Below are 25,271 nucleotides of genomic sequence, written 5' to 3' on the forward strand. Positions count from 1 at the left end.
TTTTTTTTTCTGCTTGGTTGGGATTGAGATTAAATGAGGGTTTGGGTTGCGGGAACGGAATTCCCCGCATTTGACGTTAGGGTGTTGTTTATGCATGTATTTCAAGGGGGGGTTCAAGACTCGGAAGGAAATAATATTATATGAAAATTAACTAGGGAGGGTAGGTATGAGGAATTTGTTTTGATTCAATCTAGACCGCTTGTTTGGATTCTCGTTCCGCTCGGGTTGATAGTCACCCTTTTTCTATTTCTAATCTTGGGTCTACCTGACCATGTTATGTGTCACTGACTCACTTTCGAGCTACAGAAGTGATTTGGTTAAAATCAATAAAAGATTATTGGTAAATATTTCTAAAGGTTTAGTACAGCATTTATGGCTTCGACACGTCCTCAATACCGCTGCCATGCAAAAGGAAAAAAAGAAAAAAAAAAAGAAAAAAAAAACCAATAAATATGCTCTGAGAACCACCAAATGCGAGCGAGTATGGTTTATATGAATATGACAACCCATGCAAAGACAACGCCAAAAATAAACAAACATAAAAAAAAAGCTCATGTGAATATATAGCTCACACTGTTCGAACGATGTCGTCTGCGTCTTCGGTGAGTATGCGATCGGGAACTGTGTGTCGATCCTGCCTCGCTATCCTGGTACGTTTGGGCACGGCGAATAGACCCACGACTGGCTTTCAGCGATGATATCTCGCCTTTTTCTGGCTCGGGTGCTGTGATGGCTGCAACGGGGGTTGGCTCTGGAAGTTGAGGAACCTGAGGTTGTTCTATCGTTTGGGCACTGGCGCCGAGGAAACGGGGTGGTGGGTTTTGGACGAGACCGACTGGTAGATACAGTTAGCTACTATTCTCATGAAACATATACGAGGCGCATTTGTTATTGAATTAAGGTGAATGTAGGTATATTTACCTTGAAGCATGAGGTTGTCCCATATCGACCGCGGCGGTTGAAATACTCCGATATTCTGAACAGCTTTCTCGTCCACCCCTGGTAAGTTCATCCAAACCAGATATGTTCCACGGTGGATGTCGCCCTCAATCCGAAACGGATGAAGTTTCTCCGGAATAAGCAGTGGTGTAGGGATAACAATTGGCTCATAAGCCGGAATAACCAAATGGAAGAAAGGTGGCCTCCGCCGTGGATGTCGCGTGGCGTATACATCTCGGACAGACGACATGAAGGCGACCAGGGCATCGAGGTCATGCACAATGCCAATAAAATTCCGACCCAAAAGACCCTTAGTCCGCAGCTTCTCCTCGAAATGATATGTCCAGTCTGTGTCCGGATGATACACGAAAAACCAGTCGAGCTCGGGGTCCGACTTTTCGATCTTCGATTTCAGCATCACATAGATATTCTCGGCGAAGGCTGTTCCCCCTGCGAGCGCAAGCTCGGCTCTTTGTGTCTCGCTCATACTTTTCAGGTGTCCTGCGATCGCCCGCAGCTCACCTACGCCTTGATAAGTCGCAATCATGTTGGCGGCGATGCCGACTGCTCCCACGGTACCGGTAAAGGCGGTTGCATAGGCGGCTTTGTCGCCGAACGAGTTCGCGGCGATTTTAATCGTCTCGATGACTTTTTTCACGGTATCGCTGGTAATATTGAGTTTCTGGCCGACTTCTTGTATCGTTTTCAGAGCATCGTTTGTTTGCTCAGCTAACTCCAGCACCTTCTTCTTCCGTTGCTCGAATAGCATCATTTTGCCGGTGTATGTCCGCTACCTTGGCGGACCGGGCGCACTTTTCTCGTCAAAATACTTCTAGCGGTGAATGAATGGATCGTCCGAGAATTGCTCGAACACGGTGGGTTAGATTCGACTAGTGGACTACCCAGTTCGGGCACTACTCTATCTCGAAAGCTTTGGTCGGATCTAAGCAGGTAATATGTCAGTTAATGAGAGTGAACAAACACCCCGCCCCCCGGTTCTTTGACGGATAAGCTCACATATAGCCATGGTGATACGCACAATGGAGACCAACTGGAATTATGTCATGTTTTAATTTCCCTTCTACGTCCAGATGAAAGCTCCATAATATAGAGCCCAAGTGAGCTATACCGAGTTAATTGGGCGCCCCACAGCCCGATCATTGGTTATCCGCATCGACACGTATGTTGGCTCCGTTTTGCTTCGCTGTACCTCGATGGAGCCACTTCGGTTGGATTGGGGACTGATTCATTTGACAACAAATTGTCCATTCGCATTTTTAACTGTGAGTGAACAAGGAATGAAATCGTCGTACCCATTGTGAATGGCAGTTATGAATGTACTGCTCAGGGCTTTGATCTAAAAATGGTTTGTTAGGGTTCTTCGGAGTGGCTGATAGTTGACTCTGATTTAATCAGACCTCGTCGGCAGCCCTGACGAGGCCTGCCAATGTGGGCCCTTCGGCAGTGTTTCATGAGCAGGACATAATATATGTTTCGTTTCACATCCACAACGGTCGGTCGTCTATACCTCTTTGCATTGTGACCGCAATCTCCTCGTAAACGAACCGAACCAAGAACATTTTAACTGAGCTAATTTAGCAATAAGCGGCGTTGCCCTCGAGACCGCATACCCTATCGCCTTCCAACCTTGACAAGTGATCTCCATTGACCCTAGGAGAAAAATACCATAAACAAACCCGATATAATTCTTATCGAAGTTCTGAGTGTAGGATGTCCTTGCCAACGAGGACAATTTCGGTATTTCAATAGCGATCAGACTGCGGCACATAGTCATAGACAGGTTGTCAATGAAGACAGAGAAAAGATGCCGTATGTAGTGAATCATTGTTGATTCTTCTAGCGTTATTTCTTTACTCAATGATGAACGGAAAGAGACAGAACACAAGGAAAGGAAATAAACAGGCGTTGGACCATCGTAATATCGCATAGACGTTCTTGCAGAATCGTCTTCATACTAATAATTGATTTTGAAGATAACCACTTCTGCTGTACATCGTGCAACAATATTGAGCTTCAACGTAGGTTCTTTGGTATTACAAGATTGTTATTAACCAGCATCGACATCAGGCAAAGGGCCATGGACGACTTCATATCTGGATTAGCGAAAGATAGCGAAATGCAAGTCAGAGCTTAATAATGCGTGATCTTGGCAATGCGAGTATTGTTATTTTCGAGCACGGACTAGAATGTACAAACGCAGTCTGCCACATAAATAACCGTTATGCGAACAAGCCTGACCCACAATCGCACGTTGGTCAGGCGCAGAGCAGAGTATATTGCAGCCTCGCAGGAATCTTATCTGACAAAATACGAGTATAGATCCGCGCTTATGCATCAGATAAAACGTCCGAGGGCCTTGATTCATAAGTATATCTGACCAGATCATGCCACATGCGAGTAGCTAGAGACACAACTGACCAGGAGCTGGGGCAGTGAAAAGTAAATACTTGAGCGGATTCATCTATCTCCAGCTCAGTTGCATAGATTACGATCTTGCCAATCTTTCTACCCCGCGGGGCTGTGCCACGAAAATCAACTAGTAGACTAGCTAGTAGACTAGCAATGGACCTAGGCCCCCCACGCCCTCGATCCGAGCTTTGCGAATCCTGTCATCCTTGGCTAGGGTATTCTTAATATATAGCTTGGACACGGCCTGTCCAACAATTGAGCCAATCCTTTCAGAATCACATCTCCTGTAGTACATAATTGAACCATGGCGTCTACGGCATTTCCCTCCTTAGCGAAAAAGGTCCAGCTCTCCGATGGCACAACTTACGGCTATGTCGCTGTGCCTCCTTCGACTCCAGACCATGTCTCCTTTCTCCTTCTTCATGGATATCCTTCTTCGTCGTATGACTGGCGTCACCAGATAACCGGCTTGCAAAAAGCTGGATATGGTGTTATTGCGCCGGACCTTCTCGGATACGGCGACACGGATAAACCTATTGATCTCAAGGCTTATCGCAACAAAACTATGAGCAAACATATCATCGAGATACTGGACAGAGAGGGTATAGATAAAGCAGTCATGGTGGGACACGATTGGTACGCAAACCCACACTTCCTTTTACCATTTCTCCCGTATTCTGTATATCCTGGTTCTACAAGAGGGAATACAGCCATCACTACTCTTAAGAGGCCAATATCTTGCGCCAATTATACTCGTATCGCCAAGTAATGAGCTCATCTATATGAAACAGGGGAGTTGGCCTTGCATCCCGTCTAGCAACATATCATCGCGACCGATTCTACGGTCTAGTTACAATCGCCGTTGCATACATAGCACCAGGCAACACCTGGGACGTCGGTCTGTGCCCTACGAATCCCCTTCCTTCCCCATCAACACACCCCCAACTAACGACCCCAGACTCTATCTGCGAAACCACCAAAAACATAGTTGGCTACGAAACCTTCGGCTACTGGAAATGGCACAACACCGCCGAAGCCGCCCAAGACTGCAACGACCATGTACGCACCCACCCATACCCCCACACCCCCAATATACTTGATCTCCAGAACTAACAAAGATAACCTGAATACAATGATAGCCCGCCTCAGTCTTCACCCTCCTCTACCCCCATGACCCTCTGCTTTGGAAATCCGACTTCGCCCCAACCGGCAAAGCAGCCGAATTCGTCCGCTCCGGACGCATAGCTCCCCTCCCGTCGTGGTTTCCTCTCGATGAATATACCATCCATGATCGTATTTTCTCTAAGGGCGGCTATGCTGGACCCATGTCCTGGTATAAGGCTGCTATCGCGGGGGTTGATGCGGAAGATGAAGCTGCTATCCCCAAGGAGGATAGGCTGTGTCCAGTGCCGAATTTGTTTTTGGCGGCGAAGCAGGATCATGTCTGTCGGGCGGATTTGCAGAGTATTTCCTCCCGGGAGGTTGCTCCTAATGGGAGGATTGAGGAGGTTGATACGGGGCATTGGGTGCAATTGGAGGAGCCGGAGGTGGTGAATCGTTTGCTGGTTGAGTTTGCGGTTGAAGTTAAGGGTAAGGAGTGATGGCGTTGGTCAGGTATGGGCTTGTTGGTTTATCTCTTCTGTCTGCTGGTTATGCTTTGGCTCGTTGATTGTGGGATCGAGGTCTGGATCTTCTACCGGAGCATGTTGCTTGGTATATATGGAGTGATCATGGATAGATGATTCATTCTAAGCTGTCAAGCTAAACCTATTCTCTATTGTTTTAGTTTATGTTTATACTTTGGTAAATATGAGCCCCACGGTTTCACCATTTCTCACTTCCCTTTCACTCGCTTAGCAATATACTCCTTTTAGGCAGCCTGCATAAGTCTCCGGTCCATAAGGTGAAAAGATACTTCGAGATAAAATTCCCTTTTCTATGCGATTCCACCTCCAAATCCTTAAGAAGCCTGTCCATGTAGCCAATCCAATCAAACAAAAGCATAGGGGTATCTTTCCCCAGCATTTGCATAATCACATGCGGGTCCAAGCTTGGAATTCGCAGATCTCCTGAACAACAGTCCTCTCGTTGGGAAGATCAAGTTCGCCCAGCATATACGATATCGCCCAACTATCACGCATTAACAATTGCCATTGCACCGATGATGGCAACATCAAGGAGTTCTGTTGACACGTCTAGCATCATAGCGATGAAGCGCTAGAAGGTTATTATAAGGTCCGATGCCTTACGTCACTATCTGGCGCCATAACTGTATTTTTATCCAGCCATTGGCCATGATCCCGGACACACCTGCATCTCAAAACCAACTGATACGGTAGGTGTCAGATCGGCTTGGTCGAATGTTCAGATGGTTGCACTACCTGCTGCTTTATGGGTCAGCGCAAGTGCGGGTGAGCAGAGTGTAGATGTGGGTGGCTGAAGTTATCAAGCGGGTGAGTAAGATGATATAGAATAAGTCATTGACCTCTAGGTTTGCTGACTACCGCAGTAACAGTAGTCGAGAGTTAAGCTGTTATAGAATTAATTTATGTATTTTCTGAACAGAGGCCATCAACTCATACCCGCCTTAGGCGAGATTACGTTGTACACTTTAGTTACACTTTAGTTTTATTGGTTGTATCCGATATGAATGCCTTTAGTTGCGCTTACGGTGTCTACAAAGGATTGCACTTGACTAAACCCAACACTAGCCCGATGATTTGATTATAGGAAGAAGGTTGGGCTTCCTACTTGCCAAGTAATACAAAAGCGAATATTGAGATTTTAGGGAACCAGTCCGCTAGTCTTAGCCTAAGACCCTGCCAGGACCTCTCCAATAACCCTAATATAGCCCAGCCAAGCAGTAAGTTGACACAGTCCTGTCAATAAGTAATCAATTCATCTGCACTCCTTACTACTCAAATTAACAACAATGAAGACCCCCCCCCCCCCATCCAACCACGTCGTTAAGCCACACAGAGACCACTCATAGGTTCAATAAAAGAAAGTAATGTCAGAAAATAATCCACACAATCACCTGACAGATACCCATAGAGATAGCCTCTTTTCCCCAAGACAAAACCTACATGGGCCTGCACTTCATGCTCTCGATCATATTGTTGATGTTGTCATCATCAAGTTTGAGGTGCTCGCCCTGCATACCTTCCTTAAGCATCTGGTTGCTGCCGAACCCCATGTAGGCATCACAGATATACCCTGGACGGATGTTCATGGAGGAGATATTGTGGAACCTTATCTTCGCTTTAGAAGGGGATCACTTCTGATGCGGATAGAATACTTACCATGGAGTGTTTTCCGGGAATGAGTAGCAGAGATTAGCCTGGAGGAGCTGCAGGGAGTTCCCTTTGTACTCCATGTCTTGATATACAGTGGCCTAAGGGTTGTCTCGTTAGATGTGACTTGGATGGTTGGGGCTTTTCATGGGCAGATCTGTTAGATTATCACCCGGGCTTGTACTTACAGCAGGATTGTCCATCATAGATGCAGGCTCGGCGGGAGCTCCGCTAGCTACTCCTGCCATCAAGAGGCCCAGGGTAGTCACGAAAACGGTTCCGAAGTTGAACATTTTGCTTGCGAGGGCTGGGTCTTTCTTTGGAATAGAGGTTTTGAAGAGAAAGCTATGGGCGAAATGGTGGCGATGATATCCGATGATAAAAGGAGCAGTAACTAGGAAACAGAGGGATGTTTTATATCTTCGAGATCCATATCTCACTGGTTCTCATTTTGGACTAATCGGCCACCGAGCAGATCATTGTGTCAGGCTTCAATCACCACCACCCCCACCACCACAGCATTACATCCAAATGAACAGACTCATACCGAACCGCAGCTATCGAAGTTCTAAAGATAGTCTCCTCGGTGGCCGATTAGATTCCCAAATGTTAGATGTTGATGATATTACACCGTCAGTTGTGCGTATGCTGCCTTGCCATCCCTTGATAGAAGATAATACCATGGCTTTACCTTTATCGCACATATGCATACCTGGGAGACTTTTCTGACACACACACACACACACACACACACACACACACACACACACACACACACACACACACACACACACACACATTTTTGAAATATGAACTCCACTATCATAGAACCCAGCCCGTGTTCCATAGTTCTTCAAGGAAAAGATCCAAAGCCAAGCCTTATTAAGTTGTACAGCAAGTCATTGCGGCCAACGCACATTAATTCATTTTCCTATATTTCTAACTTATTTTTGCCAGCAGAAGAGTCTACTATACTTAATATACTTAGTCTACTTTGTCTACTTTTTCTGACTGAACTGTATGGTCTATATAGTCCGTGTGGTCTGCATAATCTACATAGTCTGTATAGTCTGTATAGTCTGTATAGTCTGTATAGTCTGTATAGTCTGTATAGTCTGTGTAGTCTGTGTAGTCTGCATAATCTACATAATCTACATAATCTACATGGTCCGCGTAGTCTATTCAATCTAATTATATAGTCATCTAACTATAAACTACTGAACTAATTAGAATTCAGACTTAAAAATAACCAATCAAAGGCGGCCAGCTACGCGGTAAAAGAGCTTGACGAAAAAAAGGATAAAAAGAATCTAAAAAAATATAGAAAAATGATTAATGCGCGTTGGCTGCAATGGCCTGCCGTAAAAGTTGCTGCGCAATCTAGAGATTCCACGACCGCAGTCAAATAGATTCAGATATTTACCATGACAATACACCATAAATCTGGACCAAGATGCTAACAAAAGAAGAGGCTGCATTACTACCCTTGCGTAACGCCGATTTCTATATATATATATGCAAGGTGAATCAGTGTACAGTAATCCAATCTGACTGGATATTATGTTGGGCACAACAACACACGCATCAGGCAAAGAGATATGCTCTTAGAGTCATATGTCTTAATCACATAGCCAGGGATACCACACTGAGGATCCCTCTTGGTAGGATATTCATTCAATATCACAATATTCGACGACGAAATGGATAATAAGAGCGCAATGGATGGATCATGACAGATGTCGGTGGGTAAAAGGTATTGGTTAACAGACAGATGATCTATTCTGTACCGATATATTCATGGTAGGATCTGGACATTTTGAATAGGACCAGAGGCAGGTTTGGTACTCTTAATGGGGATGCATAATGGGAGCTCGATGATTGCTAATCACTAAGGAAATGAGTATCTCTTTTTATTCTCTAGGTGAATAAGTGTTTGGAAGCTCTATGTAGATCTCTTAACCACGTTATAATGGTTCTATAGCCTGTTTACGGAATGTGCGTTCTGGTGGGTTACAAGCCTCTTCAGCCTACACAGCAATGATAGAAGAGTACATAGGGGTTATATTATAGTAAGCTCTAAAACAAATAGGATACTCCGTGTGCGCGATCATAACATCGAAAAGAATTTATTTAGAGTGAAAGTTGAGTGTTCCAGCACGCAACTGTGGAAGGTGACATAGAGCAGAAATCATGCTACAGGCTCACCTGCATTCTGCAGCTTCACCACTTCCGCCGCAGTGGGTAGCTCAGACCATACATCGATACCATCAAGAAGGGCCAACGCCATTCCGCCTTCCTGGTGCGTCGTGATATGGCAATGAAGCAACGAGGGGAATGGCCCGCTGACGTGGTACCGGATCGCCATCCATACTCCACCGTCCAAAGCTGCGGTGAGGGTGTTCGTTGTGAATGTGTCACGTAGTGCGGGCTTGTCGAGGTAGAACAGGTCAGGTCTCTCGCGCATTCCTTCATCTACAGTCGACCAATTGAAGAGGCCCATTCCGTCTCCAATGATGTAGGCACGGTTGCCGTGCTTGTGAATGGGGTGGGGTGGATGGATGGGGTCCATTTCTGGGTCGGATATGATTTGTAGAATAATGTCCACCCACGTGTTGTTGAGTGTTTGGAGCGTGTAATTCGATCCTATGACATCCAGTGGCTGTTTCTCGAACATGAGGGGTGTGTCTGCTGTGATTTCAGGCTCGTATAGGACACCGTTCCCTATAGACCAATGATACGAACTGTTGATACGTGTCATGTTGGTTTTTATGGTACGGTCCGCGAATGCCGGTGGCAGGGGAACATTGAACGCTGGGAGGTTCTGCGTGTAGTTCAAGTACCTTACGCTAGCGGATGTGTTCAGTCCTGCATAGTTAATGTATCCCTGCGTTTCAGGGCCAATTTGTGCTTGCAGTCGAGTCCCATTCTCCGTCGTGTTTGCTGCACGATAGGAAAGGATAGCATAGCCGCTGATGACCTGGTCGCCTCCATTGTCGGTGACTCGAATCGCATAATCTCCGGGTGTTTGGTCCAGCTTGATAAGTGCCGAGTATCTAGCGCCGTTGTACATTCCAACCATCTCGTACTGACGCGGTTCCACGAACTGACCGTCTACCTCATATATCCACATTGGATGGTTGTCGACCGAGAAAGTGGTTCCTTTCTGCGCTTGTGCCCCAATGAAGTTCAGGCTCGCCCATCCGTCCTTAGCATCAACCTCGATTGTAGGCAACCCACCATCTGACGGGGTGCAGTTGTTATGCATTGAGGATGGGACAGCACTAGGCTTCTGGTTTGGCCAGCCACCCTGAACATTGTGCAAACCGGGTACCAAGCATCTATTCACAAGTTAGCTATAAGCAGCTTAACAAACGCATTCCTTCATTCCTGCGGTACGTACCCTCGGTCAGTCAGATTCGTCCCTTCCAACACCAACGCAATCTGGGGGCCAATGAGCGATTGCATATACTCAGCTCCCGGGCAATAAACGGAACCTTTGCCGTTTACGAGGATACTGTCAACACAGCTACACCATGATTTAGCTCGCTGACCTCAGATATTGCCTGCCGCGTCTCCAAACTTACAAGAGATTCAGACCTGAATCAATCTCGGCTTGAAAGTACTCCTGAGCAGTAAAATGGGTCCAGTCGGTAATTAGGAGTAAGTTTGAGTTGGTTTCGGCGTGCTGCATTTGGGCTACCTCAGTGGCATCTTGGGCTATCATCAAGTACGGCCGGGCAGCGTCGGGCTTATGGCTGTAAATGTGAGCTACGCTCGGCCAAAGCGTGCGGAAAGTCCTACCGAATATAAAGAGCTCCCACTTGCCCGTCTTGCAATACATTTTTGAAGTGCGAATGGTACCTACACTAGGTTAGGAGTGCAAGGAGAATTTATCGCAAAGCCACGAACCAGAATGTGCCTGCTGGGGAAGCTTTGAACTTGTAGATGAAAGATGAATTCGGCTGAATGGGCGCTTGCGACAGCCCGGGCACACCGTCCGACCACGGAGCGGATTCCATTCTACACAACGTTCTAATTAGTCAAAATTGATAAGGTGGATATCAGGAGTATCTCACGATAGACCATGCCAGTGGACTGTGGTATTGAACGGCAGGTGATTGAAAACATGTACCTAGGCCTAGTCAACGACTACCGCGTGCAGGTTTGCCTTGTGGAGAGATACCTCGACATCGTCATCTTCGTCAAATACTAAGTCAGGCCCTGGATACTTCCCATTAGTAAGAACCATTTGCCGCGGGACACCATTGGGGGAGCCAACGCCCCAGGTGAACTCCAGTGTCTCGCGGACCAGCTTGGCCTGCACTAGGCCGAGCCATATGAAGAGGGCTGTCACAGCCGTAAGAACAGACATCGGTTAAAGAAAGACCTCATTTACTGAACAAGAAGATGTGAATTGGTAAAGTCGAGCTGGCCAACAACTCCAGTGCGACTAGCGTATCTTTAAGGATTTTACAGGTGAAAATATGCGTTTTGATGTTTCCGAATACGGAAACGATCAGTCAGTTGGCATTGTGGCTTTGGATTGCTCGCGTTTTCAAAGCAAAATTACAGCAAAGCTCCGTGCTTAGAGAAAGGTTTTAATGTCGTCAGCTCTGTGGACTGATTGGTGAAAGCCACATTAACTCCATTGGCTCCATTCAAATAAGGTCTGCTTGGTATGGACCCCTTCAAGGGATGGTGTAGACGAGCTCGAACCCACAACACGACTTGGAAGAAACGAGCCTCCAATAAGCATTTCGTGGCGTTTTAGCCCAGACCACGGAGAATTAATCCTCATGCTGAGGGCTCGACGAAGAAAGGGGATTAGACCTATCGGTGAGCGTATGAAAAAGTGGTCTCAGCTGGTTGGACCAGCACGTGGAGGAAGCGCACAACCCCTTGCTTTGGAGTGCTGAATGCGTCTCACGTTCAACCGTTCAACTAAGGATGAAATACTTATCGGTAGCCACTAACAAAAGAGAGAGCCCAAAGAATGTAAAAGACAGGCGTCATATTCGCGAGGGGGTCGTAAAGCTAGTATTCATGAAGAGAAATGCTAACGCTATGGCGAGCCATGTATCTAAGGAGTTATTAGCAATGCGTGAACAAAACTACCTCAAGGGCCCTTACTGCAATATCAATGCTACTCGATCGATTCTTTCCCGTCCACAGATAACCCCTTGCATATCCCTACAGGCTGGCTAGCCACTCTTCGGATCCGACCACATCGGCCTGTTTTGCAATGACCTTCTTCATGAGGACATCGTGAACCTCTTGGTCTCGATCCAAACAAAGATCCTCGAGTACCGTCAACCCATAATCCAGATCCGCAGCCTGTCGAACCGTGGACAGAACTGCCCCGCTAGTGATCAAGCCAACCACGACGAGATTTTCGATGCGGGAGCTGCGGAGAACCACATCAAGGTCAGAGCCAACAAAGGCGGACACCCGACATTTCGTGATTACAATGTCATTCTCGTGGGGCGTCACAGCTGGATGTAACTCCACGCTTTCGTCTCCCTCGGTATACTTCCCAGTGGGAATGACTCTTTGCGCCGAGGGATTGCGAGGGTGTAAATCAGGGAAACCACGGCGGAAAGCTGTTTTCACATGAATGATGTGGATGGACTTTTCTCGGGCGGTTTTGACCACGGAGGCGAGGCGCTGGAGGTAAGATTCTTCTCTCTCCGGGGTCGAGCCGTCGAAGATCTGGCCCGTGACTCCTTTCTGGATGTCTAAGATAAGGAAGGCGGTCTTGATAGTCGCCATTGTGGTATGTTGTCTAGTTTGGGTCAGAAGAATCCAATTGTTCCTTGTGAAGTATCTAGAGTTTATATTTGGCTCCATCCCGGTCCCGCTGCTATGGCCGGTACCGGGTGGATATCCCCGGTTCCGCTTGTATGTTAGTTTTTAACTATGTTGATGCTAATATGTCTATGTCAAAGCCCTATATCACAACAATGACTATCTAGAAAGACCCCAGACCCTCCTCCCTCATACCCTCCAACCCCTTCCTCTGTCTCCCCATCTCATCAAAATTCCCCGAATCCAACCAGCCCTCAAACGCCCCCTTCACTCCCCGCTCCCATTCCCCCCTCAGTAACGAGAACCACGCTGTATCCCTATTCCTTCCCTTCACAACCATATGCTCCCTAAATACGCCCTCAAAAACAAACCCCAACCGTCTCGCCGCCCGCTTACTCCCCTCATTCAAATCATTACACTTCCACTCCACCCGCCGATACCCCAGCTCCTCGAACGCATACCTGAGCAACAAATACACCGCCTCCGTGGCACCCGTCGTACGCTGGAGTTCCGGTGCGAAGAGCACGTGCCCGATTTCGAGGCGGAGGTGCTCCGGCACGATGCTCATGAGCGTGACCCAGCCTTGGGGTTTGTTGGTGCGATGGTCGAGGATCGTATAGAAGAGGGGGTCTTTGCTGGCGGTTTTGTTCTGGATGGAGGTCGCGAAGTCCAGGTATGTGTCTTCCGGGTAGGGGCCTTCCGGGAGGTAGGTCCAGACCGAGGCTTTTGGGGGGTCGGTGGTGCCACCGACAACATTCCAGAGGTCCTGCGTGTGGGATTCTTCGATAGGGAGTAGGGTTATTGTCCGGCCAGGGAGGGGGTGGGGGGTTGGTGGTTGTGCTGGGGGGAGGAGGACTTCAGGTCCTGGGGATGGATTGGTGGTCATTTTTCAGCTGTACTAGTAGTGGTTGTAAACTGTATGTATATTGGTATGTAGGAGGTGGTAAACTGAGTAGGTGAGGTAAGTGTATTTGGGCGGTGATTAAATATACTTATTCTATTGTACTAGTTAACTATCTGAGTCATTCTTTAGTTATGTAACTCACTAACTCAACTAGTTAACTAGTTACTAGTAGTACAATGTAAGAGGAATCGCCGAGCTGCGTCATTCTCGTACCTTATTTTGTTATCTATCGAGATCGTGATAGGAGCTTGTCTCCGAGTCCCCCATGTGGGGGGGGTTTCCAGGGTTCTTACTGGGCTGGTCGACTCGTGTTTCACCATGGGGTTTGTGTCTACTTTCAATCTTTCAATTAGGGCTTGTCCTAGCAATCATTCTAATACTCGTGACTACAATGGAATCTCGGGTTCAGTTTACTTGTCGGGCAAAGGGTGCCCTCGCTGTGCTTCGTGTTAAAACCATCGTATTCATTATCATCATTACTTGATCATCCTAAATCGTTACGGCAACACCTAGTCGCCTCGACCTTTACAGACATCTTCCTGAAACACTGCGTTGAGATCGGTCGGAATCACTCCCGCCTTAACTCCATCTACTATAGTCAGCTCGACATTTTCCAAAAGTCAGACCGATACGTACCGCGATAAGACCACCGATACTCGTTCAGCTGGGTCTTCCATGTCCAAAAGATCCACCCCTGGTGTTGTTCATAGTTCTTCACCTGCGCGGCAAACCACTTCTTGTAAAAGTCCAGGTTGGAATATGGCTTCCAGTCGGGTGTCTCTTGCACGTTATCGGGGACCCCCAAACTCCACTCGCCAACAATAGCGGGCCAGTTGGTCGCCACGTTGTCGTTACACGAGGCCCTGATATAGCTATCGTGAGACACCTCTACTCGAGGATCCCATTTGAGATAGCGATGGTTGTCGTAGGCAGCATAGTAGTCATCCGTCAGGTGCTCATGGGGATCCCCGGCGCCCCAAGCCTCATCCATCATCTGGATATGCAGGTAGTCTTTTCGGTCAACGCCGAGTGCTCTTTCCACTCGGCGGATGGTCTGTTGTTCGGGGGTGTCTCAGTATGACAGTGTTTACACAGCTCAATAAAAGCACACTTACATGGAAAGCATTGGGGTAATAGTTTGAGCGCAACGTAGCCGTTACCACGGGATTCTGCACCGGCTCGTTGACGACCTCCAACATTCCCACGTTGCGGAAATTGGGCAGGGTATGGACCTTGATCGTCATCCACTCGAGAAATTCGAGTGCCCGTTGGTACTCAAAATCCACATAGAATCCAGGCGTATCGGCAAACTGGCCCGTAAAGGCGTTCTTCGCAACCTGGGCGCCAGGGGCCCCGTGCATGTCAATAATGATGTACAGACCAGCATCACTGGCCCACCCGCACAGCTTCTCGAGGTAGGCAAATCCGCCCCGTGGAAAATACTCGCTGTCGCGATAGATGAGATCTTCATTCATCCAGTAGCCTACGGGTATGCGAATTGTGTTCAGACCGTAGGTTCGTATCTCATTGATGTCGTCCTTGGTAATCCATGAGTTCCAATGTTTGGCGAAAGCTTTGTTGGCTGCATCCTGACCCAGTTTCATTACACAGTCAAATTCGGATTCCTGCCCTTCACAGCCGATCTCAGACCAGGCTTTCATAGCGATCCAGGGTTCGAACACGAACTGCGTGCCCAGGTTCACCCCCCGAATCTTTCCATGTGAGGCTCTGAAGAGATCAGTTCCATTGTTGGAGGTGATTGTCTTGTCGGTCGTTGGAAGCCAGGCGACAGTCAGGGTTGCCAGGGTATTCAGGACCGCTAGCCTGGTGAGCTTCATGGTTGTGACTTGAAAACAGCATGTGCCCTCAATGAAACACGCCCAGAAAACAAACGTACGCAATCCGGATATAAAATATCCACGGCTCTATGAGAGGTGGTTCGCCGTGGCCAGCATCTCTTCAACGGGAAATAGCCCCCAGATCCATATGTGATGAGAGATCTAAAAGGGAAAGAAAGTAAATCTTGGAACACAGAACTCTTGCGAAACATGATTGGATCCAATACTATCCGCGTTATGTAGGAGTCCCGCTGAGAATGTGCCTGACTCGCTACGAGCGATCCCATTCTTAGGGCTAAGTTTGAGTATGCGTCCTGTGCGACGGACAACTGCCGGGGGCTGGTAGGGGTAGGAATGTGTCAATCGTGTTACATTCCGCAGACGCCAGATCCAACAATAACAATGGTCTTGTGTATTTCCAATGTGAAAGGAGTGGATGATGCTGGACCGTCGTCGTCGGGGAGTGCCGTGAACTAACAGCCGAAAGGGCCGAATCTAAGCCCTGTGCCTTGAACTAAAAGGAATCGTCAACCTAGCGGTCTTTTCCGTAGCCAATGAATCCAGAGGGTCCATACCCAGTGTCATTTCGCTTGTGGAAGTCCAGCAAAAATTCTGGACAAATTTAGAAATCCGTGCAAACTCTGCGCAGCCGATAGGAACAGGCATTTTCCTGAATGCTCGCTTCAACTCATTCACGGCATACCATTCTTATCGGTTATGATTTCCGGAATGCCTCCACAACTTTGTGGACGCGTCGTCGGTAAAGAATGGACAAGATCAAGATATGTACCAGGAATCCTCCAGGCAAGAAATGTTGCCATTCTCCCTTGTCGATACCAATTTCCACAAACGCGATCCACTGTTTATAGCCCATTTTGGCGAGGTTGACTGACCTACGTGAGTCAAAACTCAGGGCTCCGAAGGCCTACTTTCAATCACGCGCGATCAAATGGGATAGAGTTCACCATCCTGTGAAGTGTAAAACTTCGCCACGGATTAGATATGTCTCCCTTTCCAAGAGTATCGGGCTGGATCTCTCCAAAGCTTGCTCTGATCGGATCCATTTGAGCTCCCGCCTGAGATATCTTCACTCGCTTAGTGAAATGACATTCCGCTGCTCATACGAAGTAGACACCCTGAATGAAGATCCTAGAACATCATCCGGGAAAATAACGGCTTCCTCTGTCCTTCAAACTCATCCAAGAAAGCAAGACCACCTTGTCTGCCTTCTCCAGTGATCATACACAGGAATTAAGACCCCCCAAGGAACTGGACCACAGAGTGAAAGAAAGTGGATATGGCGAGAGTGAGGGGAGGGGGAAATCAATTTGTGAAATAAAAATGTCAATAGGACCCCGGCACTTTTTTTCCGACAATTTAAGATGAACAATGCCTTGCATCAGCAATTGATCGACTCTTGGATCCTCCTAATACCAAAGAATGATTCAAATCAGTATTTATAGAACGAAAAGAATACTGAGATATAACTACTGTAGTGCGTAACACCAATATCCGTCAGGATGGGTAGAAGTGACTTTGATCGACTACGATTACAGACATGTATGTCTACATGGGCCATGTGCCCCCCATCGATGCAGTTGTGCGACACCATTTTCTTGCTGTTTCTTCGCTGCCGCCTGCGTTCCCCCTAGAGGGCTTTTCTGAGAGCCTACTGAGGGCACCTGGAGTAGTCAACATTAGCCCCTCTTCCAGCTGGGCTATCACCGACTGCAAACAGTCTTTCAATTCATTCATTCATTCATTCCACCCTTAGTGGGATGGTTATTGAGGCTGCTTATTCCAGTCGGGCTTTGGGGAGGAGGTGTCCATCTTCTGAAACCAAATAGAGATCAGGCATTGGACAGCTGTTGAAAGACGCTTGCACTTGGGGTGGCTCTATGTCCACAGTAAGTACCTAGACGGATTCCGTGGCTCATCTGCTGTGCTCTGTCCGTGTTGGTGTTTGGCCAATTGGGCCCAACCAACAACGCAGAATCATACCACCCATTGCTCAAGCCAAGCTCGTGTTTCCCTTTAGTATCCGTGCGTTCGGCCCTTCATCATCCCCTGAAACCGTTGTCATCGTCAAGAGGAAACTAGAAGGGGCCGGTTTCAGCATCTAAGGCGACAGTTCCCTGTCTAGACTGCCTGATCAATCCTTCGCGGTCGGTGTTAGAATGCATATGTGCTGGTGGAATTTCCCTCCAACTTCTATGTGCGACCACCGGGTACGCTGACAGGAGAAACCGATCTCGGTCGTTGAATTGAGAGCGGTAGTTCAAGGAATTGGGCGAAGTCCGGAAGCTGGGATAACCGGTTTTCTTCACACTCAAAAAAGCTATATTTGTCGATCTCGGCTCCGAAACGGAAACCCCACAGACGGTTCCTCATATTTGCTAGTCCCGTCCAAGACAAAAGCCTCATGATGAGGTTCATGCGTTTTCCGCCCCTCGGCTCCGAGGCAGTTTCGTACTTGGCCGTGGATAGGAAATCTCCGAAACTGTCTCAACTCCCTCCTATCTCAGGGATTGGAACTTCGGCAAGTCACTTGTGGAGGGTTCACCTTCGATGCGCTACGAAGTAATCCTGTTATTTTTTTTTTTGATTATCCTGACCACCCCCTTTTTGCCGCTATCGCAGAATTCTGGACATGGGACGTTCGGAAGTGGTGCCCTCAGCCATAAAAGGAAAGTCTGAAGCGAGTTCAGATTCCCACTCATTATTATTAATTAATGAAATCGATGCATGTACGTACCCTCTCGATTAGTAGTTATCGCAATTTCAGGTGTCGTCACACAAGAGAGGGTCGAAGAGAAAATAGATTGGCTTCATATGAAACGAAGACTGCAGGTGCGCAACATACGATGGGGAATACGAAGTAGTATTGCTTTCACAGGGGAAGGGGATGGATGAGTAGTAGGGAGAGGGAGAATGAATGCCCTGACACAACATCGCGATAGGGCACGATCGACTGGAAAGTGGATTTGCTTCAACTACTACACCGATTGAGTTTCGACCTCAGGCCATAACCACGGACCGCCTTCGGCCGAGACGGCTTTCCTTCGGCCACGTGCGATTGGGGGTCCGCCTCATCTCCATCCCAAAACATAGCCCCAAACATTTTCGTGAAAGAGGATCTCAATCTCCGACGCCCTAAGGGTCGGTCGCTCAGTAAGCTACAAATACCCCTCCATGTCTATTCATCCCCTCCCACTCTCAAACGCCACTCGGTTTCCATCCCTTTTTGCGGCGCGACGGTCGTAAGGCTGTCAACCTTGCTCTCACCGTCCACCTCCAGATCACACGGGGAGCACCACCACAATGAAAAAGATGCCTGCCCGTCCGATGATCTCTTAAAATGGTTTTTGAGGCAAACGTGTATCTTGCTCAAACAACCTAACCCGAAATTTCCAGTTCTATCGAACGCGCTCCTTTCCAGCGGGTATACAGAATTATCGGTATTCACAGCGGCTCCAATTAGACGCCCACACACATCATAGCGGGCGGCAGTCTTCGTGTCAGAGCCACAATGGAGGGGTTGAGGAACTATGTTGGTTACAATGGCTCATGAACTGCCCATGTTCAGGGTAGGGAACAACATCACATCCGACACCTGATTTAGGATGTTGTCAATATGTCCGTCCTCGGAGGAACTCACACTGTATCCGGCAGCATAAGGCGATGGGGCGGTGGCAGCTACCGAAGCGGGTGACGTGAGCACGGTTTTCGGGGAAATAGCTTCCGAGGTTAGGCCTGGTGCCTTCTTCTTCTTCTTCTTCCTAGAATAGAACGCAGCACTAACTTCCCGGAGGGCGTGGAGAGATGATGCCAAATGCCTGGCCGAATCCGTCCGGGTGTTGTGGTTTACATTTCCATCCCCAGTCACATGTTCAGCGATGACTGCTTCTAATTTCTCAATCAACTCCCACGTCTGTGGGTGAATATGGTCGTTATTGTTGGCAACCAGCAGGAACGCGGATGCGATGGTTCGCTGGAGACTGACCCAGCTACGTGAGCAGTGGGAATGAAGTGAATGCAGCTCAATGAAAGCTTCGATCGTATTCATGAGATTGGTTATACAGTCCTCCCGGACCACCGCACGTCGCTGCTCATCTAGCGGTGCGTCTGGGTCCAAAGATACTCGACACATGACTGAGATATAGTAGGATGAGTGTAGCCGCAACTCGGTCCGCTCAATGTGTTCAGCCAAGGTGACGCAGCGTTCCCGATATCGCAAATGAGGGGTAGTATCTGCAAGAATGCGCTCTATTCGCTGTTTATACTCGCGGATTTCATGATACCGCAGGTGAGAGTGGTGCGACAGCATAAGTCCTCGCAACATCTCCAGCACCACAGAAATAATACGGCAAAGGCTTTCAAAGTAGGAGCGATGGCCAGGCATTGATTTCCTATCATAGGGAATTTCCGGCTGGCTTACCATAGTGATGGATGGTCGGTCGTAAGCTAAGGAGAAATGACTATTCTGGAAAGCCATTGCCCACCTGCGAGAGTTAGAAAATCATGTATCTTCCAGACGGGGGGGCTTGCAGAGGATGCCATACCATACTCTTCTCCGAGACGCTGTGACGTTTTGCGAGAACCCCGGTGTTTCAACATGAAGCCCGAGACTCATACACATCCGCTCTGTCATCCCTGTTGACAAGATTCGTCGTCAGCTTGGCACTCAGGCGATTCCTCACGCCGCTTCTCACTCACCGAGTAAGGTATAAGAAGCACCAGCGTTCATATTATACGATAGCACGTTGCTGATGATTAGCAGAATTTGGATTACTTCTACCGTTGGCTGCGACACATAGTTGATCATTCGCAAGCACTGGTAAGAACACGAGACTAGGAAAGATGTGAGCCCCAAGAAACTCTGGTCGGCAGCAGAAGGCCGCACTCACCATATACCCACGACGTCAACTCCCGCTCCTTCAGAGGCAAGTCGGATAATTGGCAACCTGAAGCTAAAACTGCGAAGAGGAGGCTAAGGAAAGGTAAACTCATGCCAAACGGCTTGACCAGGCCATTCATATCTGGTCGATATGTACCTCCCGCCTTCAGCCGATTTTGCAAGAGTTGATTTGTGTCGTGTTCTAATTTGGAAATGTCTGGAAGTACGGGATATAGTACTGAGCCGATGTCTCTGTAAAAGCGAAGAAACCTGCGGAAGACCCCCATGATCAGCGAAGAGCGCACTCTACGGGAACGGGTCCTGCTAAAGACTCAGAGCCCGCTCTACCCACCTGCGACATTGTTCGTCATCCGGCAACACGCCACAGACCCCGGCGATGTTAAAGGTGTACGGATCAGACGACCAAAGATCGACGAAAGGATATGAGGCGGCCTCGTTTTCCATCGCTAATTCTGCCAGCAAGTCTTCCTTCGGCAACGCGGCCGCCGTACCATCCGAGCCTTTTGTCCTATCCAGAATATCTATCAAAGCCGACTTTGCGCCAATGTGAATGGAGCCCGTTTTCATCGTATTCTCGTTATAGATCCCTTGAGGTGCTGGAGATTTGCCGTCTTCAGTCACCGACTGCTCGGACCGAGGGTCGATGGATTTCCTCGCCGCATGGGTCTGAAAAAGCGAGTTCAGACTGGCTAATATTGACTCCATCGCGCGCATCTTCGAGTTCACCTCATCCCATTCAAACTGAGTAATCGTCACGGTTTCCGACAGAGCATCATCCGAGGTCGGCTCTGCGCTGTAGGAGGGAATGGGGGCATCGTCTCGACTAGACGATATATAGGCTGAACTAGAAGGCAATTGAGGCGTAGAGACAGTTGAGGCGGCAGCTGAAAAGGTAGGATCTGGAATGAGCGGCGGTTTAGATTGGGTTGGCGGCGGACGACCGTAAGAACAAGTAAAGTTACGTTTGACGCAGTTCCCGCACGGGACGTTGCGATCGCAGCGAACCTTACTGGCGCGACATGGTAGACAAGTTTTGCACTCACGAGGCCGGCGTCGGATCGGGTATGTAGGCATTGCGATGGCGACCGAAACGTCCTCTTGTCGCCCCGCCGAATGGGGGATGGGACGAAGTCGGGCGCGATAGAAGGGGGGGAGGAGGAATCGGGGGGGTAGTAGTGCGTAGGGTGATAGAGACAGCACGCGTAGCTGGCATAAAAGTGGCTATTATTATTATTATTATTATTACTGAATGGTTCAACCGAAAGGGCAAGTGTCAGCTTCAGCCATTCGAGATCAGATCGTTGAAGGTCAAGCGAGGCCACCGACGAGCCGCGACCGAAGGGTGCACGAATGAAATGCACGAGAAACAAATCCACTTCTCAATCGATCATCGTTCAACCCCATGAATAGCGCCGGAATCCTCGCACCGAATCTGAGGGTCGAGAAGGGACAAAACCACCTAATAATAGGTATCGGATTACAGTTTCCCTATATTTTTTGCCCTTTTTTTTTCCTTCTCTTTTTTTGGTTCTTTTGCTTCAGAATACCAAAAGCAGAAAAAGAAAGTCGACGGATCGATTTCCGGAGGGCTATTCCGGTTCCGGTTTCTGATCTGGGATAGGAATAGTAGTTTCTTGATATTAAGTCCCAAGGTAAAGAAAGACAGAGCAATGCCCTACGGAGGTCCGTTGAGTGGATTATTATTGGAGCATTGGGGGACCGTTTAGTGACAGCGGCCAAGCGCACCGGCGCACCGGCCAACAAGGTCTCCCGAGATGGCGTGGTTGCAGCGCAGATCGTCTTGTTTTGTTCGCTTATGTTGACCGAATGGGACGTTGCTGAGATGTATATGAGGCGGGGGAAAAAAAATATATATATATATATATATATATTAAGTAAAATATATTCAAATCAACTTTTGAAAGTCTCATCCATTCAATCAATGAGGGTTCACGGGAATCGAATTCGTTTTTCTTCAGGATGGCAATGAAGTCATGTTCGGGAAGATAACGTCAGGATCAGTCTCCTCCCCTCTTCTCGCTCGTTAATTTTGCTCTTTTCAACCTCGGTTCCAACCCTTTGGGGGAGGGGACGAAAGGGAAACGGCGGGAAAAAAAAAAATATCAATTGGGGAAGTTTGAACCCAAACAATAAGCTTGTTTGTTTCCCAACATGTCATGAGTTTACTACAACTGCCCATGTGCCGATCCTCTGCACGGGAATTGAGCTGCAGTTGCATATCAGGTGATCCCGGAGGCTCTCATTGTGTATGGCCTGATCCCCAAGGTTAATTAAAGTGGGTAAATTGAGAAATCCTATTTATTCAACCCTCGGTACACCTCCCCTCTTGCTTCGGGAAATTTCTAATACCATTACTCTATGTACATAACTTCATCATCCATCATACGTGAGAGGGCATTGCCTGAACGAACGACGGGTACATGACCATTCATCATCACATCAAATCAAGTCGTTCATTAGAGTATAGTGGATATCATATGGTTTTCATGTCTGGGAGCCGCCGCTCGGGGTCGGAGATACTTGGGGTACAACCCACCAGTCATGCCAACGCGCCTTGGAGCCCATCTCGGGAATACTCACATGAAGCTTCACAGCATCGGTGGATGTACGGCGTGCTGCCAGTGCCTTCTTCACAGTTTCAATGGCAATGCTCGCCCCGATGCACGCCCGCATCGTATTTTTAGCATCCTTTTTCCAATCTTCTTCAATGGCCAGTGTCAGATTCGCCTGGCCTTGAGGATCCCGGATAAAAGCACCGTTAGCGAGGGTCGCTTCCCAAGCTTTGCGAGCTTCAGAGACGGCTTTCGTGGCACGCTCCAGGACTGTCTCATCACTGTCCCCTTCTAAGATGGCCTCCCGGCGGTATTCGTCGAAGGGAACAAGTTCCGGCAAAGTAATCGGTATGAAGGGCTTCATGCGGAGTTCATACCGTAATCGTTCGCTGGAGTATGCCTGCGCGGCCGCTGCTGTGGGCAAAACTTCATGGCGAGCGAGAAGAACATATAGAGCGTGTAAGGATATGGCAAAGGCATCCACAGCGACTATTTGCGTAGTAAGTCTTTCGAGAAGACGGAGCGTCCTTTGTAAAGCGGCGTGTCGCTCAACGGCATCGCGTTTCTTTCCCGCCAGACCGGTCAGGTTGCGCTTCGCGGCAGCAACGGTAAATGTACGGATTCGGTCAATGTGGCCGAGATGTGTGGAGCAGATGTGGGACAAGTACCAGTACATCCCTGGTAGTTCCTCCGGAGAATAGATGGAAAGTTCGAATCCGAGCTGGATAATGAGCCGGAACTGGCTCAGTTTCTGGTGGTAGGCCCAGCTGCTTAGCGGGTATGAATAGGTAGCGTCGCCGTTTTGGAGCATCAGTGGCGGTTCGTTGTTCAGCGTGCGTAGTTGTTCATCGAGATCTTCGGCCTACGAAGCAATTAGCAACAGGATGCCGTATATGAGAGAAACCGCATAGATACCTCCATCTGTAGATTGTCCCAGTCAACAATTGTATGACATACTGTCCGACGAATACGGCAGCGATTGAGGCACGCACTTCGGAAAGTGTCCACAAACGGCTATCTCCCGAGTTAGCTCGCGGGGGAAACAAACTGAGGGAGATATATCCAGCATCACACCTGAGCAAAGCGTTTAACAAAAGCATCCATGTGGTTGGCTATCTGAAAGCGAGGGTCGGTCGGCATTTCCGTCTCATCTGTGTTGGCTAACAGAAGCGTGCTTGAAGGGAGGACGATTTCCGCAAGCTCATCATATAAGAATTTCTTCACTGGTACAGCTCCCAGAACCATCACGTTACTCATAATCATAGATTGAACAAGTGATCGAATATAAACTGACGGCTGGGGCTTCCGAGACAGCAGAGTCCAAACGGCCACCTAACAACGTTAGAGGATGAGTGGCCAGGAGAAAAATATTCCGTTGGTTCCTTTAAAAGCCTACCTTGAGGTTATGGGGTCCAGAGTAATCCAGGACCTCCAGAAGATCAATAGCATCTTGGCACAACCGTTTCAAATGCGCCAGCGCATCCTCAAAGCTTATTTTTACCATGGGTCGAGGAGGAACTGTGCTGGCCAGTTTTCGTTGGATCTTCCAACTGAACGCTTCAGGCACTGGTCTTCCCAGTGACACCGATTCCGCCATGGGGTCCAATTGCGACAGACAGGATGAGAAGTGACTGGCTGACCGACTCTGCATGATATCGATATCCTGGTCCAAACTGAGAAGGAAATCACGCCGAAAGACCAATCGGCACTTTATTGCTTCTTTTAACTTTCCATCAACACTATCCCCTTGCTCATCAACCCATGAAATCGCCCGATCCAAGAGATTGCGGAAATATTCATGGTCGAACTGCGACAGCAGGCTGCGGTTGTACAATTGGGTGACAAAGTCTTCCTCCTATATGCGTTTAGCGATCGTATATGTAAATGTGAAAGCCGTGTGACTTACCTCGTAGAAATACTCATTTATCACTCGCGCATGGACAAAATCGCAACATTTGATAAGCGCAAGACAATAGGCACGTAGCACGAAATGTACCATCCCAGGCTCTTCCTTATTCCTAGCGGATCCCGGACGACAAAAGTGTGCTTCTTCTACCGTTTTCGGTATGGGCCAAAGGAGTTTATCAAGGTATAGAGAGGTAAAAAGTGTTTGCGAGAGTGGGTGTCCCATATGCCACGCCATCTACCATTGCGCGGTTTGTCTCAGTATATCTTCGCTTAAGCGGATGCTCGTCGCTCTATGGGAAGGCAACCACCTACCTCATGACATAACAGTTCATCCATTATCCCTATCACCTGCTCCGGAGCCAGCTCCCGCGTGGTATCGTAGTCGTCCTCTAATGCTTGCACGTCGTTTTGTCCCGGTCCAAGATAGCCACTGTCCATTTTCGAGTCCATAATCTGCGATAACACCACATATGAGCTTCAGGTCACGAAAAGTTAAACAGCCCTTGGGAGTAAATAGCATGAGCTCACCTCCAGTGCGCCCACTGCCTCGAACAACGTGAAGTACTCATCTTTAACGAGCTGGCCAGTTCGCAATCCTAAGACCAAGGAAACAATTATCAGAAACCCATGTTACGTAGTAGCAAATAATATAGACAAAAAAAA

The 25,271-nt window shown here is 48.2% G+C and overlaps 9 protein-coding genes across 9 annotated transcripts; 2 read left to right on the forward strand and 7 right to left on the reverse strand.

Annotated features, from left to right (window-relative positions):
- Positions 1-376: 376 nt before the first annotated feature.
- On the reverse strand, positions 377-2,201 carry BDV27DRAFT_138491 (uncharacterized protein). Its single transcript, XM_032069251.1, has 3 exons — positions 1,957-2,201; positions 922-1,882; positions 377-835 (listed from the first exon to the last, which is right to left on the reverse strand). The coding sequence occupies exons 2-3, from the start codon at positions 1,709-1,711 to the stop codon at positions 552-554; spliced, it is 1,074 nt and encodes a 357-aa protein (XP_031921000.1). The 5' UTR covers positions 1,712-1,882; positions 1,957-2,201; the 3' UTR covers positions 377-551.
- A 1,402-nt stretch (positions 2,202-3,603) lies between these two features.
- On the forward strand, positions 3,604-5,026 carry BDV27DRAFT_138492 (alpha/beta fold hydrolase). The gene is made up of 4 exons (XM_032069252.1): positions 3,604-4,005; positions 4,161-4,267; positions 4,328-4,428; positions 4,509-5,026. The coding sequence occupies exons 1-4, from the start codon at positions 3,674-3,676 to the stop codon at positions 4,968-4,970; spliced, it is 1,002 nt and encodes a 333-aa protein (XP_031921001.1). The 5' UTR covers positions 3,604-3,673; the 3' UTR covers positions 4,971-5,026.
- A 1,425-nt stretch (positions 5,027-6,451) lies between these two features.
- Positions 6,452-6,955, reverse strand: BDV27DRAFT_164063 (uncharacterized protein; the record flags this gene model as incomplete). The annotated part of the gene is made up of 3 exons (XM_032073638.1): positions 6,452-6,620; positions 6,672-6,763; positions 6,851-6,955. The coding sequence occupies 3 exons, from the start codon at positions 6,953-6,955 to the stop codon at positions 6,452-6,454; spliced, it is 366 nt and encodes a 121-aa protein (XP_031921002.1).
- A 1,895-nt stretch (positions 6,956-8,850) lies between these two features.
- Positions 8,851-11,034, reverse strand: BDV27DRAFT_164064 (multicopper oxidase; the record flags this gene model as incomplete). The annotated part of the gene is made up of 7 exons (XM_032073639.1): positions 8,851-10,000; positions 10,063-10,188; positions 10,247-10,417; positions 10,464-10,523; positions 10,572-10,682; positions 10,739-10,794; positions 10,846-11,034. The coding sequence occupies 7 exons, from the start codon at positions 11,032-11,034 to the stop codon at positions 8,851-8,853; spliced, it is 1,863 nt and encodes a 620-aa protein (XP_031921003.1).
- An 818-nt stretch (positions 11,035-11,852) lies between these two features.
- BDV27DRAFT_150905 (Isochorismatase-like protein) lies at positions 11,853-13,353 on the reverse strand (the record flags this gene model as incomplete). Its single annotated transcript, XM_032071295.1, has 2 exons — positions 11,853-12,474; positions 12,839-13,353. 2 exons carry the CDS (start codon positions 13,351-13,353, stop codon positions 11,853-11,855), a joined length of 1,137 nt encoding a protein of 378 aa, XP_031921004.1.
- Positions 13,354-13,880: 527 nt separating this feature from the next.
- On the reverse strand, positions 13,881-15,209 carry BDV27DRAFT_164067 (glycoside hydrolase family 5 protein; the record flags this gene model as incomplete). Its single annotated transcript, XM_032073640.1, has 3 exons — positions 13,881-13,960; positions 14,008-14,425; positions 14,487-15,209. 3 exons carry the CDS (start codon positions 15,207-15,209, stop codon positions 13,881-13,883), a joined length of 1,221 nt encoding a protein of 406 aa, XP_031921005.1.
- A 3,565-nt stretch (positions 15,210-18,774) lies between these two features.
- BDV27DRAFT_150908 (uncharacterized protein) lies at positions 18,775-21,201 on the reverse strand (the record flags this gene model as incomplete). Its single annotated transcript, XM_032071296.1, has 4 exons — positions 18,775-19,711; positions 19,772-19,862; positions 19,926-19,975; positions 20,459-21,201. 4 exons carry the CDS (start codon positions 21,199-21,201, stop codon positions 18,775-18,777), a joined length of 1,821 nt encoding a protein of 606 aa, XP_031921006.1.
- A 77-nt stretch (positions 21,202-21,278) lies between these two features.
- Positions 21,279-21,995, forward strand: BDV27DRAFT_138500 (uncharacterized protein). Its single transcript, XM_032069253.1, has one exon. It carries the CDS (start codon positions 21,530-21,532, stop codon positions 21,746-21,748), a length of 219 nt encoding a protein of 72 aa, XP_031921007.1. The 5' UTR covers positions 21,279-21,529; the 3' UTR covers positions 21,749-21,995.
- Positions 21,996-22,238: 243 nt separating this feature from the next.
- Positions 22,239-25,064, reverse strand: BDV27DRAFT_138501 (N-alpha-acetyltransferase 35, NatC auxiliary subunit). The gene is made up of 6 exons (XM_032069254.1): positions 24,921-25,064; positions 24,607-24,843; positions 24,097-24,555; positions 23,775-24,032; positions 23,616-23,714; positions 22,239-23,562 (listed from the first exon to the last, which is right to left on the reverse strand). Exons 1-6 carry the CDS (start codon positions 25,056-25,058, stop codon positions 22,633-22,635), a joined length of 2,121 nt encoding a protein of 706 aa, XP_031921008.1. The 5' UTR covers positions 25,059-25,064; the 3' UTR covers positions 22,239-22,632.
- Positions 25,065-25,271: the final 207 nt, after the last annotated feature.

Source organism: Aspergillus caelatus, assembly GCF_009193585.1.
Source record: "Aspergillus caelatus strain CBS 763.97 unplaced genomic scaffold BDV27scaffold_384, whole genome shotgun sequence".
NCBI lineage: Eukaryota > Fungi > Ascomycota > Eurotiomycetes > Eurotiales > Aspergillaceae > Aspergillus > Aspergillus caelatus.

Coding starts and splice junctions, on each gene's coding strand:
- BDV27DRAFT_138491 (XM_032069251.1), bottom strand. CDS start 1,711: ATGATGCTATTCGAGCAACGGAAGAAGAAGGTGCTGGAGTTAGCTGAG. Junction 836..921: donor GGACAACCTCATGCTTCAAG/GTAAATATACCT, acceptor TGTATCTACCAG/TCGGTCTCGTCCAAAACCCA.
- BDV27DRAFT_138492 (XM_032069252.1), top strand. CDS start 3,674: ATGGCGTCTACGGCATTTCCCTCCTTAGCGAAAAAGGTCCAGCTCTCC. Junction 4,006..4,160: donor GTCATGGTGGGACACGATTG/GTACGCAAACCC, acceptor TATATGAAACAG/GGGAGTTGGCCTTGCATCCC. Junction 4,268..4,327: donor AGGCAACACCTGGGACGTCG/GTCTGTGCCCTA, acceptor TAACGACCCCAG/ACTCTATCTGCGAAACCACC.
- BDV27DRAFT_138500 (XM_032069253.1), top strand. CDS start 21,530: ATGAATAGCGCCGGAATCCTCGCACCGAATCTGAGGGTCGAGAAGGGA.
- BDV27DRAFT_138501 (XM_032069254.1), bottom strand. CDS start 25,058: ATGGACTCGAAAATGGACAGTGGCTATCTTGGACCGGGACAAAACGAC. Junction 24,844..24,920: donor ATGAACTGTTATGTCATGAG/GTAGGTGGTTGC, acceptor GCGCAATGGTAG/ATGGCGTGGCATATGGGACA. Junction 23,563..23,615: donor GGGACAATCTACAGATGGAG/GTATCTATGCGG, acceptor ATTGCTTCGTAG/GCCGAAGATCTCGATGAACA.